The 22,391-nt window shown below is 39.6% G+C and overlaps 5 protein-coding genes across 5 annotated transcripts in view; all 5 read left to right on the top strand.

Moving 5' to 3' along the window:
- LOC132125334 (histone H2B) overlaps positions 1-22,391 on the top strand; it is a 471,182-nt gene that overhangs the window by 67,372 nt on the left and 381,419 nt on the right. The gene's annotated exons all lie outside the window — the stretch shown is intronic.
- On the top strand, positions 6,432-6,806 carry LOC132125344 (histone H4). Its single transcript, XM_059536722.1, has one exon. The coding sequence runs from the start codon at positions 6,448-6,450 to the stop codon at positions 6,757-6,759; it is 312 nt and encodes a 103-aa protein (XP_059392705.1). The 5' UTR covers positions 6,432-6,447; the 3' UTR covers positions 6,760-6,806.
- On the top strand, positions 7,651-8,090 carry LOC132124877 (histone H2B). Its single transcript, XM_059536022.1, has one exon. The coding sequence runs from the start codon at positions 7,676-7,678 to the stop codon at positions 8,048-8,050; it is 375 nt and encodes a 124-aa protein (XP_059392005.1). The 5' UTR covers positions 7,651-7,675; the 3' UTR covers positions 8,051-8,090.
- Positions 12,167-12,674, top strand: LOC132125346 (histone H2A-like). The gene has a single exon (XM_059536725.1). It carries the CDS (start codon positions 12,198-12,200, stop codon positions 12,672-12,674), a length of 477 nt encoding a protein of 158 aa, XP_059392708.1. The 5' UTR covers positions 12,167-12,197.
- Positions 13,273-13,733, top strand: LOC132125326 (histone H3-like). The gene has a single exon (XM_059536703.1). It carries the CDS (start codon positions 13,314-13,316, stop codon positions 13,722-13,724), a length of 411 nt encoding a protein of 136 aa, XP_059392686.1. The 5' UTR covers positions 13,273-13,313; the 3' UTR covers positions 13,725-13,733.

Raw genomic sequence — 22,391 nt, 5'->3', positions numbered from 1 at the left:
AGCCCCTAAAGAGTCTTCTGCCAAACCCTTGACTCGTCCAGAGATGCTCATGGAAAACCCTCAACCTGAACAGCAGCCCGTGGAAGAAGAACCTCACTGCTCGACTGATCCTGCACCCCAGATCCACAGCTCCTCTGCACAGGACCCGGGAGAAACACATGCTCCTATCCTGACGGACTCTAACGGGAAATATGTCAATGAGAGACTTTTGCTACCAAACATGAGAGCCAAGAAAATCTGGTGCCCAAACACAAGAAGTGCTTTTCAGATCCTGTCTGAGAGTAAACATGAAAACTACAAGCACATCGTAATCCACACAGGGACGAATGATTTAAGGGCCATGAAGGGCCGTGTGGCTCCCATGATGAGAGAGGTGGCGATCAGAGCCACACAACGCTTCCCAGAGGCTAGAGTAACTCTGTCCACACTGCTGCCACGCACCGATGTGCCTTTCCACGTCATCCACGGGAATAATGTGGAACTCTCCAGAAGCTGCGCACTCATTCCTAATGTTCATCTCGCCCATCACAAAGACATACATCCTCATCATATGTATGACCACATACATCTCAATAAGCAAGGAGTGAAAGTCTTCGCCAGAGTGCTGAAAAGCACAGCCCTTGGAAACACAGCAAGAAACAACAGAAACTCCGATAACAGGCGAAGCCCTCGTCCTCCAGCAGAGCCCAGACGGACCACCAGACCTCCACCCCATCACAAGAGCTACACAACACAGAGAAGCCCTCGTCCTCCAGCAGAGCCCAGACGGACCACCAGACCTCCACCCCATCAAAAGAGCTACACAACGCAGAGAAGCCTTCGTCCTCCAGCAGAGCCCAGACGGACCACCGGACCTCCATCCCAACACAAGAGCTACACAACACAGAGATGCCCTCGTCCTCCAGCAGAGCCCACACGGACCACCGGACCTCCATCCCAACACAAGAGCTACACAACACAGAGATGCCCTCGTCCTCCAGCAGAGCCCACACGGACCACCGGACCTCCACCCCAACACAAGAGCTACACAACACAGAGATGCCCTCGTCCTCCAGCAGAGCCCACACGGACCACCGGACCTCCACCCCAACACAAGAGCTACGCAGCGGCCGCTCAACAACCACAGAACCCTGCAGCCGCTGAACTCAACCAGATCCGACATCTGCTGAACGTCATCTGCTCCAGGCTGAGGACATAACCTGCATAGCACACACACACACACACACACACACACACACACACACACACACACACACACACACACACACACACCTATTCATGAAATCATTTAAAATCAGTTGTTGGAATATACAAGGTCTGCACTCTTCTACTTTTGGTAATAAGACTGCAGACCAAGACTTACTCAGCAGTGTAACAGACATGGACATCTGTATCTTTCATGAGACGTGGTGTCGTAGTAATGAGACCTTACATTGTCCAATAGGATACAAGGAAATTATGGTTCCTTCATCAAAAAATTCTAAAATTAAATGTGGCCGAGACTCAGGTGGAATACTTATATGGCACAAAGACGATTTAAAGCATTCGATTAAAGTTGCTAAAAGTGGAAAATCATCCATTTGGCTTGAAGTGAAATCCGTCATATATCAGTCTAATCTTTATCTCTGTGCAATCTATATTCCACCTCATGACTCTCCCTATTACGAAGAGCAAAGCTTCCCAACATTACAGACTGACATCTTACACTTTCAGTCCAGAGGAAACATCCTCATCTGCGGAGACTTAAACGCCAGAACAGGGCGAGAAATTGATTATGTAAATATTGTAGATAATGACCACATCCCCAATGACACCATGTTTCATCCCTCATCTAATATCACACCGAGAAACAGCTATGATACTTCAGTGAACATTAGTGGAAAACAAAGGTTGAAACTCTGTAAAGGTTTAGGATTATACATTATTAACGGCAGAACTCGTGGAGATACATTAGGTAGATTCACTTACTGCTCCAGATTAGGAGCCAGTGTGGTTGATTATTCAATAACAGATATTGATCAAAGTTTTATCAATGCATTCACAGTCAGACCTCAGCTCCCGATGTCCGATCACTGCCAAACTGTGCTTTATCTGAAAGCCCCATGTCAAATAACCAAAACTGCTCCACCTAAAGCTGAAAAACTGTTTCCTCTGAAACAGAAACTCAAGTGGAATCAATCCAACTCAGAACAATTCAAAGAAAATATGAACAATCCGACTATATTAAAAATGCTAGATGACTTTATGTCCACTGATTTCACCTTAGATATTAATGGAATAAATTTAGCAACAAAAAACTTAAATAACATATTCGTAACATTGATAACTCTATCTAATATTAAACAGCAAACCAAACATAGAACCAATGGACAGAGAAAGAGAAAGGATGTCTGGTTTGATGATGAATGTGCCAGTCTCAGAAAAGAACTCAGGAGACTTTCCAACAAAAAGCACAAAGATCCGTCCAGCCAGACATTACGGCTTTCTTACTCCGACTGTCTGCAAAAATACAAAACACTGCTGTGGAAAAAAAGAGAAAAATATTTTCAAACTAAAATTGAAGAAATTGACGATTCAATAGATCAAAACACTTTCTGGAACCTATATAAAAAACTCCAAAAACCCAAATTAGAGATATCACTCCAGAATGGCACAATTTGGAAATCTTACTTTGAAAATCTGTATCAAAAAATTGAACCGACCGACCTCAACCAACCTCAGAGTAAAATAAAGAAAACACTAGAAGACATGGAAAAAACTATTAAGAATTATCAAAATCCATTAGATAAATCAATAACAATATCTGAAATATTAGAACATATTAAAAATCTTAAATTAAAGAAAGCATGTGGACAAGATCACATTAATAATGAAATACTTAAACTCAGCAGTCCCAGCATGATTCAAACAGTAGGCAAATTATTTAATCTGGTGTTCTGGTCCGGACACTTCCCTGAGATCTGGTCTGAGGGACTCATCACCCCCATATTTAAGAGCGGCGATCGATTCGACCCCAATAACTACCGCGGGATAAGTGTGGGCAGTGTGTTGGGAAAACTGTTCTGCAGTATCATACACACACGCATCGTCTCACACATCTCAGCACACAACATCTTAAATAAAGCACAGATTGGCTTTTTACCAAAACATCGCACATCCGACCACATCTACTCTCTCCACACTCTAATCAACAAGAACATCAACCACAAACAAAGGAAAATATTTGCATGTTTTGTAGACTTTAAAAAAGCATTTGATTCAATTTGGCATGATGGTCTACTGTACAAAATCCTACAAATTGGCATTGGCAGAAAAACATTTGACATTATTAAATCTCTGTACACCAACAGCAAAAGTGCGGTGAAGATGGGTAACCGCAGAACCGCGTTCTTCCAGCAGGGCCGTGGAGTGAGGCAGGGCTGCAGTCTGAGCCCAACTCTATTCAACATCTACATCAATGACCTGGCGTCAGCGCTGGAGAGCTCTACTGCGCCCGGCCTCACTCTACAGGGGTCAGAGGTCAGATGTCTGCTGTATGCGGATGACCTGGTCCTGCTGTCCCGCACACCTGAGGGCCTTCAGCAGAGCCTGTCCCTGCTGGAACAATACTGTCACGACTGGGCCCTGACCGTCAATCTGGACAAAACCAGAGTCATGGTGTTCCAGAAGAAAGCCCGATCTCAGGGACACAAACAGCAGTTCCTGTATAAAGACCAGGTCCTGCAGCACAGCTCTAGCTACAGCTATCTGGGCATCGACATCAGCGCTTCGGGACGCTTCGGTCTGGCTGTGAAAACACTCGGTGAAAAGGCTCGGAGGGCTTTCTATGCTATAAAGTCACGATGTGGACACTTAAAATTACCCATTAAAACCTGGATAAAATTATATAATTCAATAATAAAACCAATTCTTTTATATGGATGTGAAATTTGGGGACCAGTACTAAATTTTAAAAATTGGGATAAAACATCAGTAGAAAAATTACAATTGGAAATTGGCAAAAATATTCTGGGGGTTGACAGAAACACATCCACTGCGGCCTGCAGGGCTGAGCTGGGCCTGTACCCGCTGAACATGGAGATCCAGAAGAGATGTGTTCAGTTCTGGCATCACCTCCATCAGTCTGACCCAGAGTCAGTGCAATATAAAGCCCTCCTCGCCAATGAAAGCTCAGCAGAACCTCATCCTCTGAACTCACTCGCTCTTCAACTCGTCCATCAGAATATACTCCCCATCAACCCCAAACTTTTTATTAACCATATCCACAAACATCTAAAAGTCACTCATGATCAAGCACTAAAAGCACATTTTGCCCTCCAGAATAAACTGCAATGTTACTCGGCCCTCGATAGAACCACTAAATTGGCCAGTTATCTATTTATTAAACATTTTAAAGAAAGACAAATCCTCTCCAAATACAGATTAAGTGACCATGATCTAGAGATAGAGAGAGGAAGACATAGACAAACATGGACAGAGAGAGAGCAGAGGATCTGTAGACACTGTGAGCTACAGCACATCGAGGATGAGGAACACTTTCTGCTCTTCTGCTCTAAATACACCAGTATAAGAGAAACCTTTCTGCCCAGGTTTGAAATCTTAATTCCATCATTCTCTGAACTGAGCGACACTGACAAAATGTTCTTCTTACTGGGAGAAGATGATAGTACAGCTGCACTAGCGGCTAAATATGTGTTAGCTATTCACAACGCCAGAGTCAGCTAATTCTCTAGAGAGACCGACTGGATTTATCTATTTATTTATAATTACTATGCTACATATGACATGATCTGTACATATATGTTTTGTTTGTTTGTTTTATTACTTATATATAATATGTTGATGCTTTGGCAACATTGTGTTTCACAGTCATGCTAATAAAGCTCATTTGAATTTGAATTTGAGAGAGAGAGAGAGAGAGAGAGAGAGAGAGACAGCTGGTGAAAGTGTCTGTGTGTGTGTGTGTGTGAGAGAGAGAGAGACAGCTGGTGAAAGTGTGTGTGTGTGTGTGTGTGTGAGAGAGAGAGAGAGAGAGAGAGAGAGAGAGAGAGAGACAGCTGGTGAAAGTGTGTGTGAGAGAGAGAGAGAGAAAGAGAGAGAGCTGGTGAAAGTATGTGTGTGTGTGTGAGAGAGAGATAGAGAGAGACAGCTGGTGAAAGTGTGTGTGTGTGTGTGTGTGTGTGTGTGTGTGTGTGTGAGAGAGAGATAGAGAGAGACAGCTGGTGAAAGTGTGTGTGTGTGTGAGAGAGAGATAGAGAGAGAAAGCTGGTGAAAGTGTGTGTGTGTGTGTGTGAGAGAGAGAGAGAGAGAGAGAGAGAGAGAGAGAGAGAGAGAGAGAGACAGCTGGTGAAAGTGTGTGTGTGTGTGTGTGTGTGTGTGTGTGTGTGTGTGTGAGAGAGAGAGAGAGAGAGAGAGAGACAGCTGGTGAAAGTGTGTGTGTGTGTGTGTGTGTGTGTGAGAGAGAGAGAGACAGCTGGTGAAAGTGTGTGTGTGTGTGTGTGTGTGTGTGTGTGTGTGTGTGTGAGAGAGAGAGAGAGAGAGACAGCTGGTGAAAGTGTGTGTGTGTGTGTGTGTGTGTGTGTGTGTGTGAGAGAGAGAGAGAGAGAGAGAGAGAGAGAGAGAGAGAGAGACAGCTGGTGAAAGTGTGTGTGTGTGTGTGTGAGAGAGAGAGAGAGAGAGAGAGAGAGAGAGAGAGAGAGAGAGACAGCTGGTGAAAATGTGTGTGTGTGTGTGCGTGTGTGTGTGTGAGAGAGAGAGAGAGAGAGAGAGAGAGAGAGAGACAGCTGGTGAAAGTGTGTGTGTGTGTGTGTGTGTGTGTGTGTGTGTGTGTGAGAGAGAGAGAGAGAGAGAGAGAGAGAGAGACAGCTGGTGAAAGTGTGTGTGTGTGTGTGTGTGTGTGTGTGAGAGAGAGAGAGACAGCTGGTGAAAGTGTGTGTGTGTGTGTGTGTGTGTGTGTGTGAGAGAGAGAGAGAGAGAGAGAGAGAGAGACAGCTGGTGAAAGTGTGTGTGTGTGTGTGTGTGTGTGTGTGTGTGTGAGAGAGAGAGAGAGAGAGAGAGACAGCTGGTGAAAGTGTGTGTGTGTGTGTGTGTGTGTGAGAGAGAGAGAGAGAGAGAGAGAGAGAGAGAGAGAGAGAGAGAGAGACAGCTGGTGAAAATGTGTGTGTGTGTGTGAGAGAGAGAGAGAGAGAGAGAGAGAGAGAGAGAGAGAGAGAGACAGCTGGTGAAAGTGTGTGTGTGTGTGTGCGTGTGTGTGTGAGAGAGAGACAGCTGGTGAAAGTGTGTGTGTGTGTGTGTGTGTGAGAGAGAGAGAGAGAGAGAGAGAGAGAGAGAGAGCTCCGCCTTCGTGTGCTTCAACTAGGTCCTGTAGACTACTGTAAAGCTCTTCTCGCGCACTGTCTGCTATTACACGTTATATTATACAACACAGAAGCTTGAAGATCTGCAGTAATGTCTGGAAGAGGTAAAGGCGGTAAAGGGCTCGGGAAAGGAGGCGCTAAGCGTCACCGTAAAGTTCTTCGGGATAACATCCAGGGCATCACCAAACCCGCCATCCGTCGTCTCGCTCGCCGCGGCGGGGTCAAGCGTATCTCCGGTCTGATTTACGAGGAGACCCGCGGTGTGCTGAAGGTGTTCCTGGAGAACGTGATCCGCGATGCCGTGACCTACACCGAGCACGCCAAGAGAAAGACCGTCACCGCCATGGACGTCGTGTACGCGCTGAAGCGACAGGGACGCACTCTGTACGGCTTCGGAGGATAAACCCGTCCGTGTTAGCAGAAAACCACAAAGGCTCTTTTAAGAGCCACCCACGTTTTCGAAAAGAGTACATTTCGTTACATTTTGCTAGATAATCATTTGATACGCATACGTAATCTGAACCTATTGTTAAAAACACTTATTTAAAGCCAGTACAGCAGCACTTTAATAACTTAAATTAAGGTTTTTGCTCTACCTACTAGATACAAGTATAAAAGCGTTGTCGAATTAAAGACTGTTCTCCGAGTAGTGATGTCCGCATATGAATTTAATGCAGGCTCCAGGAAAAAAAAGCATGAAAGTTCAAACAAAGGTTAGTAAAGTATGTTAACATAAAAATATGAAAGTGATTTTCGCTACATGATCTTTAGGGTGTCGAGTATTAACATATGAGTTCACATATACGTATGCAGTTTTGTTGAGTGTGGTTACAGAATGAGTGAACATCTTGGTCACAATAGTGGAAGCTGGGATAACAGTGAACTTAGGGACACAATATAAATCCAATTACAGTGCTTGGTCAAAATGCACTGAACTTTTTTTTACTAATTAATTTTTTGTATTAAAAGGGTTAATATTAAATGAAAGCCGTGTTAATTTATTGTGCAAAACAATGAAAATAGTTAATTTATCTTCTTAATCTTTGTGTGTTTAATCACACGTTTTGAGCGGGAAAGTGAGACACAGAAGCGTGTGTGGGAGGAGACCGGAAGCAGTCAGATTTAGAAGCCTGTGATTGGCTGATGTGTCTGTCTAGCCCGAGGATTTCTAACCAATGAAATATGTTTCTGTCATTCATTGTGCAAAAGACCCAATCAGGGAACAGCAGCCAGCCCTCTTAAATTAGCATGAGCATTCAATAAATCCCCAGTCCATGAGCTTAAACTCTAATGTGTTGTTTTACTCATCGTGAACTAACATGCCTGAACCAGCGAAGTCTGCTCCCAAGAAGGGATCCAAGAAGGCCGTCACTAAGACCGCCGCTAAAGGAGGAAAGAAGCGCAGAAAGTCCAGGAAGGAGAGCTACGCTATCTACGTGTACAAAGTGCTGAAGCAGGTTCATCCTGACACCGGGATCTCTTCGAAGGCGATGGGGATCATGAACTCTTTCGTCAACGACATCTTCGAGCGCATCGCCGGTGAGTCGTCTCGTCTCGCTCACTACAACAAGCGCTCCACCATCACCTCGAGAGAGATCCAGACCGCCGTGCGTCTGCTGCTGCCCGGAGAGCTGGCCAAACACGCCGTGTCTGAGGGCACCAAGGCCGTCACCAAGTACACCAGCTCCAAGTAGAGCTCCGAACCGACTTCGAGACACAAAGGCTCTTTTAAGAGCCACCCATTTTATCACATAAAGAGCTTGCACAAGTTTAGTCTGTTATTCTGGAGCTTGATTGATCAAATCTGGCGAATAAAACTCGCTATACACCGCAGTCCTATATCCCGGTCATCTGGTGAGAAGCGTCTCGCTGCAGCTTGCGGTGGACATCCAACCCCGCCCACATCCAAGTGTGACGTCAGACGCCATGCCTATGCCATACGTAAATATACGTCATCGGGTGATGCCAGGTGAACACCCATGTGTTGTGCGCATGTGCAAAAATGGCGGAAGTATGTTTTTATTTTAATTAACATTTTGTCTAAGCACAATTTTAAGACGTAAACAAAATTGAATCAATATGGCGGAAGTATATTGTTTCGGGGATCAAATTAAATAATGTTATCTTTCGTTTTACTAATACAGGTTAAATAACTTGTATTAAATAAATTTAAATTGTACAAATTAAACCTAGGCCACATCTCTAATGTATGGAAGTAAATTCATCCAAACAGCCGGTAAAACGCCTGCATTGGTTGATTATATTTAGGCAAATTCATAAAATATGTATACCTTCCGCTGTTCGATTATGTAATGACAAATTCACATATTTCATGATCGATTGTAACATACCTTAGACAATATCAAAGTTAAGTAGACAATTTTGTTTAAGCATTTTTATTTATCTAATTCTCTAAAAATGTTTCACTTATAAGGTGGGAATGTTAGTGATCATATCACTATTTTAAGGATAAATATGGGTGTTATGCAATAACTGGAATCCTCCCCTCTTTATTTTTTTTTGAATGTTTATTTTTCATATTTCTTTCATTTTAAATAAAAAAAAAATGTTCCTGAATTCGGCAAATTTATATACTTCATTTGGTTTTAAGTATTTTTATTTTCCTTTTAATTATATACAAGAACAATTATGATCTACACACTAATATTTTTATATGTGCATGGAAAAAAAAAAATTATCACCTCGCAAAATAAGAGCAACTACATTTGCATGATAGGATTGACGGTTCTCTATAAAGACTAAGCTACACATACATAGGCTTAAGTCATTGGTTGCTTTGATAGATTATGTAAGTAACATGGCATTGACTTTTGGGCCTTTTTCCATCAACAAAAATATATATAAAAATGTGTCCAAGTCCTACGGATGCATAAAGATCAATAAAAAGACATCCCTTGTTTCACTGGGTATTGTTATATTTATTTCACAAAACAATAATATTCAACAATGTAGAGTAAATAAATTATTATAAATTAAATAACTCCCAGAAACATTTTATTGACTTTCAGCCCCTGTTCATCAACACATTTTAATAAGAATGTTTCCATATCCTCGCGATTGTCAAAGACAAACACACAGGCATCCCTTGCTTTCTCAGACTCTCTTTTCAGGTAGTCTTTGATTATATAAGACTGTTTTTCTTTGTCCATCTGAAGAAATTCAGGCTCTGTCACCTCTCCATGGAACAGCTCACAGTGGCTCTGAACCCAGCACCATAGGTAATGTCTCGTGGGGTTTTTATTTCAAATATGGAGGTTATTGATGCATGTGTGTCTGACCATTATCTTATTACGTTTGAATCGGCATGCTTTCTCCTGTCTTCTATTTGCCCTCAGCCTTCATGTCTCTCTTGAGCTGTTCACTCAAATAATGCAAATTTGTTTTCTGAACACTTTTCTTCACATTTAAAAAATGATTTTCTGAACGAAATGGATACTGAATGCTTGACGGAGATATTTTATAAAGAGTCCTCTATATCTATGGACACTGTTGCTCCGCTTAAGCATAAAAAGATGAATGTTGCTGGCCAGCCATGGTTAAATTATGTCACCTGCGCTTTCAGACAAGAGTGTCGAAAAGCAGAGCGAAAGTGGGAAAAAAGATAGGTTACAGGTTTCATTTGACGTTTTAAAATCAAGTCTTTTCAACTATCAAACGGCAGTAAAAAAGGGAAAAAAATCAAACTTCTTTTCTCAATTAATTTCTGACAACGCTAAGCATCCAAAAGTCCTGTTTGATACGATTGACTCCATTCTAAATCCGACCACGGATATTTTATCTGAGGCCTCTGAGCTTTGTGAAGATTTTTTAAAACATTTCACTCAAAAAATGTATGATATTAGGAGCTCTGTTTTTCCATCTGTCACTTGCAATTGCCTTGTCCTATGAGTTGTCTAACTTTAAACCTGTCTCTCCTCCTCAGCTAGCTCATATAATCTATGAAGTGTTCTGGTTCTAAGTTAGATATTATCTCAGCTCGTCTTTTTAAAGATGTTTTTTCTACCATTAGTCATATGGTAACTGCTATCATAAACAGTTCTTTACCCAAAGGTGTCGTTCCAGCTAGTTTTAAACATGCAATTGTACAACCTGTTGAAAAAACCTCAACAACTTGATCCAGAAATGTGCAGTATCGAACGATCTCTAAACTGCCTTTCATCTCTAAGCTTTTAGAGAAAGTAGTTTTTTTTTTCACAGCTCCAGTTTTATTTGAATTCTTTTAATATTTTGGAAATGTTCCAATCTGGCTTTAGATCATTACATAGCACTGAGTCAGCCCTGTTGAGGGTTACAAATGATATCTTGCTTGCTCAAGATTCAGGCTCTTGTGTTGTGCTGGTTATGTTAGACCTGAGCGCTGCATTTGATACCATTGACCACAACATTCTTCTTGAACGACTAGAATATGGTAGGTGTCAAGGGCACTGTACTCAAGTGGTTTGCTTCCTACCTAGAAAAAAGGACTTTTTCTGTAAATTTAGGAAATTGTTCCTTGTCATCTGCGCCTGTTTTGTTTGGTGTGCCCCAGGGATCTATTATGGGACATTTTTTGTTTTCCCTTTATATGCTGCCCTTGGCCCTCCTTTTTCAGAAGTACAACATTTCATATCACTGTTATGCAGATGATTCTCAGCTTTACCTCCCAGTAAGGCTTGACACCACTGCTTCATTTGATGTGTTATTGGAATGTGTAGATGTTATCAAGAGGTGTATGACGAATAATTTTTGCAGCTAAATGAGGATAAAACAGAGGTTTTAATTCTCGGTTTTCCGGCAGATTCCTCTCCTGCTCTGAAAGCACACTTAGGTCCTCTCTCAACAAATGTATGCAAACAAATGCCTTGGAGTGATCTTTGACTCTTCACTATTCTTTAATAAACAAATAAGTGTGGTTATTAGAGGAAGCTTTTTCCATTTAACATCTATTGCAAAGTTGAAGAATATTCTTTGAAGCAAAGACTTAGAAGTTGCAATTCATGCTTTTGTAACATCACGATTCGATTATTGTGGTCTTCCTCAATCTTCACTATCAGGCCTTTTCTGTGGCTGGGCCCAAGCTTTGGAATGCTCTCCCTTATCATGTGAGGTCTGCTCGTTCATTTGACATTTTTTAATCTACTCTGAAAACATTTTTTTTCTTTAGCTTTCGGAAATTTGTAATTGTTGTTTTTTATAGTGTAGTCTTGCTATGCACTATATGTACAGCACTTTGGATAAATTTGTATTGTGTTAAATGTGCTTTATAAATAAAGGTTGTTGTTGTATATCACAGTAGTGACAGTCTTTGAAATAGTGGTTTAAAAGACTTCGATATCTAGGGTTTGAGCTCTGTATTTGTATCTGTATTTGACCGGTGGCCTTGATCTGTTCTTCTGTGTAATTCTACGATTCTGATTATTTTAATTAAATGATTTTTGGGCATTTAAGAGTATTTTGTTTCAGTATTACCACTATGGGGTCTAAAATACATTTACATTATATATAAAAAATTAAACTGATTGCGTCGTGTTTACAACAGAATTCTGAATGTAATTTCCGATAAAAACACATTAATGAAAGGTGTGCCATTCAACAAAAGACTTGATTTGAAGGGAATTGCCGTTATTTTATCTTTTGCACTTACAACAATAAAAGGAAAGCGTGGAAGAGAGGGGCGGGGCTTGGAGTTTTTGAGGGGCTTGCAGTGATTGGTTTGCAGCTGTGACAGACTCTGACCAATAGACGACGAGCACAGTCTTTTATAAACCGATCGTCATACCCCCTACTCCACTCTAGCATTTCTGCGTTGATTTGCAGTGGATATTTACCAAAATCTGAATAATGACTGGCAGAGGTAAAACCGGTGGTAAGGCCAGGGCGAAGGCTAAGACTCGTTCCTCCAGAGCAGGACTGCAGTTTCCCGTCGGTCGTGTTCACAGGCTTCTCCGCAAAGGGAACTACGGCGAGCGCGTCGGTGCCGGTGCTCCGGTGTATCTGGCCGCTGTTCTCGAGTATCTGACGGCTGAGATCCTGGAGCTGGCTGGAAACGCCGCTCGGGACAACAAGAAGACCCGTATCATCCCCCGTCACCTGCAGCTGGCGGTGCGCAACGACGAGGAGCTCAACAAACTCCTGGGCGGAGTGACCATCGCTCAGGGCGGCGTGCTGCCCAACATCCAGGCCGTGCTGCTGCCCAAGAAGACCGAGAAACCCGCCAAAACCAAGTCAACACGAGAGAACACATCACTCACAAAGGCTCTTTTCAGAGCCACACACTTCATCTTTAAGAGCAGTTTGAAATATGAATTTGTACTATGAAAAGTGTTATTTATCTCTTCTTTTTTTATGCACACACATATACATTGTGTGTATATATATATATATATATATATATATATATATATATATATATATATATATATATATATGTGTGTACACACACACGCTATGAATAAACTGCCGTTATGATATATATGCTGTAGCCTCTCGAGAAACGAGTGCTGTTAATAGAGCGAATTATGAGTTCCTATGTAAAGTGTAATTGAGTGGAACAGCACAATATTTAAATAGGTGGGGAAAAGCAACCGAGTCGAACATATGTTAAGTGAACATCTTAAAACATTTATGGTAACATCATCCACCCCGCTGTCACGTGTAGTGTAAATACGAATTATTTTAGCGTTAGATCTGATTGTAACATCAGTCTTCTGATGATCATATAATGTGTAAAGGGTAACAATGAAATGAGAAATTTTGAGCGGGAAACCCAGACTGCCGCTGTCTATTCGAAAATAGGAAACGCACGGTCATTGGCCGCCTCACGCTGTGACGTAAACGCAATAGCCAATCAGATGCCGCCGGTGACGCACCGCCCAATGCTACAGGAGACATAAAAAAGTCCCCTGCTAAAATGTCTAATCATTCTGTTGAAGAAATCAAGACAGGAAACCCGAGAAAATGGCAAGAACCAAGCAGACGGCTCGTAAATCCACCGGAGGCAAAGCCCCGAGGAAGCAGCTCGCCACCAAAGCCGCCCGTAAGAGCGCTCCAGCCACCGGCGGCGTCAAGAAGCCTCACCGCTACAGGCCCGGCACCGTGGCTCTGCGAGAGATCCGTCGCTACCAGAAGTCCACCGAGCTGCTGATCCGCAAGCTGCCCTTCCAGCGTCTGGTGCGAGAGATCGCTCAGGACTTCAAGACGGACCTGCGCTTCCAGAGCTCCGCCGTCATGGCCCTGCAGGAGTCCAGCGAGGCTTATCTGGTCGGTCTGTTCGAGGACACCAACCTGTGCGCCATCCACGCCAAGAGAGTCACCATCATGCCCAAAGACATCCAGCTGGCCCGCCGCATCCGCGGAGAGCGCGCTTAAACCCAACGCTGTTTTACATCGTAAACAACAAAGGCTCTTTTAAGAGCCATCAAAAGCTCACAAGAACGAGATAATTTCTGCTATAACGCGGAGAGTAACACCGAAGAATTTTGTCGAGGACTTGGTTTTATTAGTTTTATCAACTCTAGTTTTCCATTACAGACACAAAGGCAAATGGTAAAATTTAAATCTGTTTCACAAGGACACGTTTGGTTAGGTTAATAAAACAAATAACTTATAAATGTCTTTATCTGCAGGGTCTGTAATTTTAAGTCCTTAATGGGAAAATGTATTTGTAATAATGTGAGAGCCCTGACAGTTATTTGAGTTGGGCCTATTTGGAGAAAGTCTAGGGCTGTCTATTGTGCTCTACTTCTCATGATTATAGCATGTGTAACTCTCACATTCCAGAACATTATCACATGGCCTTCATGCATCAAGCACACATTTGACTAAAGTTAAACCCAGAAAATAAAACCGAACCAGTTAAGTATAATTTAAAATATAGTTTTAAATTTTAAAGTGAAGTCACATTCAGCCAAGTATGGTGACCCATATTCAGAATTTGTGCTCTGCATTTAACCCATCCGAAGTGCACACACACAGAGCAGTGAACACACACACACTGTGAGCACACACCCGGAGCAGTGGGCAGCCATTTATGCTGCGGCGCCCGGGAAGCAGTTGGGGGTTCGATGCCTTGCTCAAGGGCACCTAAGTCGTGGTATTGAAGGTGGAGAGAGAACTGTACATGCACTCCCCCCACCCACAATTCCTGCCGGCCCAGGACTCGAACTCACAACCTTTCGATTGGGAGTCCGACTCTCTAACCATTAGGCCACGACTTCCCCAACAGCGTAGTCGGCAGGATATTACATGACAATAATATTACATGACAATAATTTACAATTCTCAAAGAACCAGTTAAAGGCATCATCACGTTACTTAAAATATCATTGTTTGGTGTAATAAAATGTGCTTATGTGGTTTAAGGTTCAAAAACATTATTTTCAACATGGTGTACATTATTGTTTCTTCTCTGTTCCCCTTCTTTCTGAAACGCAGTTTTTTTTTACAAAGCTCATTGGTCTGAAAAGTGAGGTGTGCTCTGATTGAGCCGTTTTAGGGGGACGTGACCAAAGCTTAACTTTTATAAAGAATATCTCTTTGGATTTGAGACTTCAGTCTTTGCAACTTAACATTAGATACAGTGGCTTAGAAATTGACCAATTACCAGCTGGACCACTGCATCTTCCATTGAAACCAATACAAATTTAATTACAGTCAGTAAAGCCATTACAAATTTTTAATGGTTTCTATTTATTTATGTTTATATTTTCAAACAGATTATTGAAATGAATGTATTATCCTATTGTATGAACTAAAATACTTTAAATCTACATAAAAATAGTTTTTTATTTTATTTTTTTAATACACATCTGTTAGCTAAGACTAAGCCATTTCTATCCAGTTTAGATTTTGAGAAAGCAATTATTACTTTTGTCTTTTCTTGAATGGATTATTGTAATTCCTTTTATAATGTAGTTGATGCTTGAGCACTTGTGCGTCTACAGAAAATCCAAAGCGCAGCAGCAAAAATGATTAAGTCGGCAAAGAAATTAGAATTTGTTTAAACAGAGGTGACCCGAGTCTTTTCTTGTGCAGGCCCTAAATTGTGGAATGAACTCCTGCAAACTATTAGATCTGCTAAATCCTTACACATGTTCAAAGCTATGTTAAAACAATTTATTTTAAATACAAATGCGGATATTTCTTAAATGGGTTCATGTTTATGTGTGTGTGTGTGTGTGTGTGTGTGTGTGTATATATACTCATATAAAACTAATCACCTTATAGACTACTTCATTTACTCTATTTTCTAACTCAATAGCGCTCAAATATAACCCGTTGTAGAATCGTTGCTGTCTCTTTTTGAATGAAGGAATATATTCATGCCAGACAATGTGGAGTGATAAATAGCAGTGGACGCTCGGACTAGGGGTGTCCTGGGATTTTACTACAGTGCTATAGCTATATGTGTGAGATAGACAGGCAAATATAAGCTGATGTAACTGTTTGCTTTTTTTTCTTTTAGCTTCTCCCAGCCGCCTTTATCTTCACATCTTTTGCTTGCCATCATGAGCCACACTCTTTTGCATCAGTTTCACTTTCTTATAAGAAAAAAGTGGATTGCATTAGTGCCCCTTTTGTTGGTTGTCTACATCACTTAATCTGTCACTTTTTCTTTGAAGATGAACCAGAAGGCCATCGATTCTCCAGAAAGTCCAGGCGGCCAGTCTGCCTCTGATGTTGCATGGAAATGATCCATGCACCACCTTCATCTTATTTATTTATTTATTTATTTTTTCTATATTGGACTGCTGATGACTTTTCCCAGGCACGATTATGATCATTCGCATTCAGCCGCAAACATGAAGTGAGGACAGGTGGGAATGTGGGAATAGTGTGTCGTGTGCTTACTGTTCACTGCAATATATATATATTTACATTTGAGTTTCCTTAAATGACCATCCGTACAGTATAAATAAACCACAATAATGGGGAAGACTGCTGACTTGTCATAGATGATCATTACTGAAAGGGCTGGCTGTTCAAAGAGTGCTGTAGCACATTAAATGGAAAGTTGAATGGAAGGAAGAAATTGGGTAGGACAGAATGCACAAGCAACAGGGATGACCGCAAACTTGAGAATACTGTCAAGCAAAGCCATTTCCAACACTTAAGAGAGCTTCACGATGAGTAGACTGAAACTGGAATCAGTACATCTAGAGTCACATGCTCAGACATCTTCAGGAAAAGGGCTACCAAACCCCTTCTGAAACAGAAACAACGTCAGAAGCATTTCACCTGGGCTAAGAAGAAAAAGAACTGGACTGTTGCTCAGTGGTCAGGGTATATTCTGGCAAACTGTTTACCAATCATGTTTCACATTCGGCAAAGCAAACTGTGGTCCACACCACTACCAATACGGGATGGGTAACTTGTAAAGCACAAGGTTTCTTCTTGTTTTCTCAGCACAATACCATAGAAAGCAGAGGTTTGAGAAGTAGAAGGCGGGGCAACAGTTAAAACATGTCAAAGTTAAAGTTCATGCAAACAGATATTAATAGACAGTCAAATATTTATGGTTTAGGCCTATAACAAAACCCCAGTGTTAAAGCAGAGCGCAAACAATTATATTTGAAACATTAGAATAATGTAGAGGCTATCAATATGTGGTCACTTCTGCGCATTGACTGCGGGGCTAAAGTTATGTCCAATAACAATATAACACGATATAAGAAGAATTAGAGATGGTTTAAATGTCCTTTGAAATAATGCTTAACAGTTGTTTTGGTATTATGGAAATATTAAGTAGATCATTAATTGTTACATTAACATTTAGCAGACAATTTTATTAGTAATGAGAGAGACACACACACACACACACACACACACACACACACACACAAAGAATAAGAAAATAATATAAATATATAGAATATAGAAAGTAAGTGTTTTTTTTATGAAAAACAAGTAGCCTAGTTAGAAAACGAACAGAGAGCAAGTAGAGGATCAAGTGTTTTTTTTTTTTTTTTTATTACAAATATTTACAGAATTATGTGAAGTTACATATTTACATTATGTTTAGACATAGGTAAGCAGTTCTCAGAAGAGAATGGGTGGGGGGGGGGATATTTTCTTGACGTGATCAAACCAAAGTCACAGTAAGTTCATAGAGTGATGTATCATTCCTGAATCCTGATATGAATCAGACTTTGAAAGACCCAATATTATAGACAATTCAGTGACCAATTATTAAAGACAGACACTTGAATTTAATCCTGAATGAAACAGAATGTATGGTTGGATTGGCGATGAGAGTTTAAAAATGTAGATTGAATTACCTTTGTTGGTTTGGTCGGTCTTTGTTTAATCAAATATGAAATTTGTTGTGAATTCTTTATGGTTTTTCTCTTATTGTTCGTAATTTAATCTGCTAATGTGTTGGGTTACGGAAAATGCACTGCACATAGTTTGAAGAAGATACGATTCTAAAGTAAGTGAGGTATTCTCTGCTACGCAAGCGCAGCAGCCGGAGTTTTGGTAGCTGGAGTTTCGTAGAGTTTGCAGACTTTGCTCTCGTGTGCAACATCCTTGAGTGCAAGTTAAAGTTACTGACAAATTAAGTTCATAACACGATTCTATGTTTAATGCGGAATGTTTGTGTGCACGGCAACTATTTCTGGCACTAAGCCAATATTGCAGCTGTTTCGCGATCTGTATAATTATCAGTGCACTCGCGCTAGCACGGATGCTAATACCACTAATACTTGCAATATGAATATGTTTAATTCTTCTTCTTATGTGCATAATCCTATATTTTACAGTTTGTTATCTGTTGTTATAATAATGCAGCATAATGTGATTTATGCCATTATATTTCTTTCCATAGTTTATATCCTTGCTTTCTTGGTTTTGCACTTAAGGATTGTAAGGCTTGTTATGACTGTAATTTAATACTTACAACTGATCATGCCCAAGTGTGTCAAGTCATAGCCAGTTGCGTTTAGTCAGTGTTTACAGTCGCATTTAAATTACTTGTTAAATGTGCTTTAGTCAAAGAAAACTGTCTTTGTGTGTTGAACTCAGAATGTTTCAGCTAGTCGTTAAGTGTGTCCCTGGCTATAGAGGCAGAATATACAGTTTGCTAATGTAGAATATACAGTTTGCTAATGTAGAATATACAGTTTGCTAATGTAGAATATACAGTTTGTACAGTGTAAAAACATTACGCCTATGAAATGTCCCCACAATTCACAAAAACAAAATTTACTTCTAGTAAATGGTCTAGTGGCTACATTTTGAACTAGCTGAAGCTTATTGAGCCTGCAGGACATCCACCAAATGCATTACAATAGTAGCAGTGATTCATCCCCAAAATTTTTCAGTATCTGAAACACTAAGCATGTGTCATATTTTAGCAAAAGTTCTAAGATGGAAAATCCTGTTGTATACGTGCTGGAAATTTTCAAAGGACAGATTGCAGTCGAACATAAGATCTGTGTTCTGGATGACTTAACAATACATCCACTGAGAACCAAATTAATAAACTTGCTTTTGGAGGTTTTTTGGACCAATAATTAATACTTCTGTTTTGCCATAATTTCTTAAATAGGATGATTCTGGAATTCGTTTGCATTAAAGATGAGAGCAGAGACAGCAGTGATAATAAAATGCATGAGGAAGATCAGAGACAGAGAAGAACAGTAATAAATATTAGTGAAGAGGAGAATAATGAAGGCAATGTGATCAAGATACAGCCACTACCCTTATCCAGAGTTGGTAGAACTGCCAAATCTGCTTGGAACACAATATGATAACATGCTGAAATTTCTAAACTTATTCTGCCTCTGCAAGTCAGAAGTAGCCACTTTTTTTTCTCCTAACAAATAGGAGATTTTCCTCAACCCACTAATATAACTTAATCCCTCAGTTTATCAGAAACAATTTGAAATCACTAAATTTTAAAGTACATTGCTTTCAGTGTACAAGAACTGTATGGAAAATTGTAATATTAAAAGTAACTAGTAACACTAGTAAATAAAGCTGCCAGACCTTGTACTTGAGAAAAAAGAGATGTAATGTTATAGAAGTATAAAACTGTGTAAAATGAAAATATGCCAGACAGTAATTATAAACCTGACAGTGATCTTGATTTTTGCTCTGTGTTCTAATAACATTATGTGCACTTATGATGTTTTACAGTGGCAAAACCTGGGATGACACATGGGAGCCTGTGAGTGAATTCCAACACATTGTGCCAAAGTCCCCACATCCCAACCAGCTTTCAGCATGACAACATAGTCACCATAGACACCTGGACTCATCAAGCACCCTTCAATGCAGTTTATTTTTGAGTGTTTTTGCTTGCTGTTTGTTCTTCAGTAAAGTTTTTGCACAGTAACCAGTGTCTTTTAGTGTTAAGTCTCTTACAGTTGTCTTTTTAACAACTTTTTGCATTGGTCTTGAACTGCTTAACAGTGTACCTTGCGAGATCATAAGTTTCTTGTCCGTGAGCATAAGCTCATAAATACCAAGTAATACTCCAAAAGCTACTAAATTGTCACTCAAGTTTTGTAGTCATGTTTGAAGTGTTTGATTACAATAATAGATATGAATTACTTTATTATTTATAGTCATAATTGTAATTGCCAATTTATGTTTTCCTTGCATTTAGTCTGTTTTTTATTGTTGGCTTCTTTAAAGGGAAGAAAATAATATGTTTCCTGATGGCAGACTTGCATCTCCTGGTTTGTAAAAAAAAGAGAGAAAGGCTTTAAAAAGTTTTTTTATTTAAAGCCTGTTGGGTCACATCTGCAAATGTCACATAAGTATTTTATGTTTAATTAACTTACCTCTTATAAAAATTACTGCATGCTAGAATAACTATCACAGTAATTTTCATTTTGTAATAAAAAATGAAATATTTTGATATATTGAATTATTTAATTCACATACAGTGCACAGCTGCAACAAATATTTAATAATAGTTACCCTCTGCTTCATGCCATGGAAACCAATGGACTTGGAAAAAATGTTTCACTGTAATCTGTTTCAGTGAATTTTAAATTTATATATAAATTATATAATAGTTATTTTTAATATTGTACTACATAGTAAAGAAACAAAAGGGCCCTGTAGACCTGCCAATCACATGTACTTCCATGATACCCGCAAGTCAACTCAACGAGAAAGACTAGAAGGGAATGGGATATAGCTACGGCAACTGGACATGCGCACATCAATATTGCAGCATTTAATATTTATTTAATTAATTTAATAACTGTATTTGCAGTATTGTAATGGTAAGTTTAGGGTTGGTGTTAATAAAACACAATTTGATAAGTAACAAGTTTAATTCACCGTTATTTACCCTGAAACGTTGCATCACTTCCGGCCGTAGCTGTACTGTAATTACCATATATGGACAAGTATGACGTGACACAGCTCTAACAGAACACGCTGTGATTGGAGTAACTTTAAGGCCAAAATAAAAAGCGATTAATGTTGCAAACTATGTTTTGATGTCTTTATTACGTAAGTCATACTGTCATTTATCAATGAGGTATTGCTATGTTAAAAGAAATTACCCGTTTACAGAGATCCTAACCCTAACCCTAGTGTAATTTCAATGAACTACAATTTACTGCGCCATTGTTTTCCGTTCCATTGATAGAATTACAGAGGCGTATGGGTAATGCAGTTTAAAAACATTTAGTAATTAAATTAAATAAATACAATCTTTAATGAGCAAAGGGGCATCTAAATATGTTCAGTGTATAAACCTCTATGACATATTTGAGAGTCAGAATGAAATTTGGTATTGTACTGTGAGCACTTTTTAAAATGCTTTTATAACGCCTTTCCATGCATGTCAGAAATCTCTGTTCAACATCATTTAGTAAACATAGCATAAATAGTTGTCCTACCAATTTTCTCTTCGATATGCTTACCAGATTTTGAGTTACAGCCATTTGAAATGTGCATTTTTTGGCTCTTCCAGGGGGCGCTACCGGGTCCCTGGGGGAGGTAAGACAGTAAAAATTACACAGATATGCTCTCTTCATCATGAACAACAAACTGTTGATTCACATTTATATCTGAATATTGTTTTCCTTTCCCCATTTTCTATATTTACATCATGCTTGTGTTATGTTTTGCTGATATTGTGAGACTCTGAATACAGTAACATAGGCACAGGACGGTGCACAATAAAAAGAATCAGGGTATAAAAGACAACAATAGTTCATTATTGTCTCAAATGCCATTAATATGACTAAAAATGTTTATGTAAAAGAAGCATGGTAAGTATTTACAAAGTTGTTTTATTTTTTTTTACAAAATTATGAAATTTAACAAACTCATAAGATGATATAGTGCATTTTTTATTTCCAAAACAATTAACAAAATGTACTATACGATACACCATGTAAATCATTTTATTGTAGACTACAAAATAGAATAAAGATGCTTTATAAAATAGTATAAAGACAAATTGGATTCAATAGAAATAAAAAGGGACTTCAAATTTGCTATCATCATGCTATTTATCAGGTCACAGCTGATGAAGCTACACAAGTGGTGGAATGTTTTGAGCGCCACAAAATCAAATCAGTTGACTCCAATACTTTTACTAGATGACACATAAGCAGATGTAATATTAAACTGGGAAATAATGATTCCTCCTTATCATAATGCTTTTCTTCCTCATAATTTGCTTCTTCTATTTCTCCAAAAAGGTTTCAGTTGTTATATTTGAAATACACTACACTTCCACAGCCACAAGCTGTGTTCTAATATTTCATTCCCCCCGCGAATCATATAAGCTTAGATTATTATTACTCATGCAAGATTATTATTCATTATTTTGTACACAACCTACACTAATGATTGTTTTCATAACAAATGAATCTGCTATTTATTTCTCAACAAATGAAGAGTTTGGTTTGTGAGCAAGTATGAAAATGAGAAATACAGACACAATTACACAAAACCCCAAAAAGATGCATTGATAAAAGCTGTGAACAGTTCAAACCTCAAATAAAAAAATACATGCTGGAACCATTAAATGTTTTTGCATGAAAATTATCTGGCAATTAATTT

This window comes from Carassius carassius, chromosome 43, assembly GCF_963082965.1.
Source record: "Carassius carassius chromosome 43, fCarCar2.1, whole genome shotgun sequence".
Lineage (NCBI taxonomy): Eukaryota > Metazoa > Chordata > Actinopteri > Cypriniformes > Cyprinidae > Carassius > Carassius carassius.
Note: the sequence above shows the minus strand (reverse complement) of the source record. Positions and strands in the feature narration are given on the sequence as shown.

What these genes read in the sequence shown, in the direction of transcription:
- LOC132125346 (XM_059536725.1), top strand. Translation starts at nt 12,198, where the DNA reads ATGACTGGCAGAGGTAAAACCGGTGGTAAGGCCAGGGCGAAGGCTAAG.
- LOC132125344 (XM_059536722.1), top strand. Translation starts at nt 6,448, where the DNA reads ATGTCTGGAAGAGGTAAAGGCGGTAAAGGGCTCGGGAAAGGAGGCGCT.
- LOC132124877 (XM_059536022.1), top strand. Translation starts at nt 7,676, where the DNA reads ATGCCTGAACCAGCGAAGTCTGCTCCCAAGAAGGGATCCAAGAAGGCC.
- LOC132125326 (XM_059536703.1), top strand. Translation starts at nt 13,314, where the DNA reads ATGGCAAGAACCAAGCAGACGGCTCGTAAATCCACCGGAGGCAAAGCC.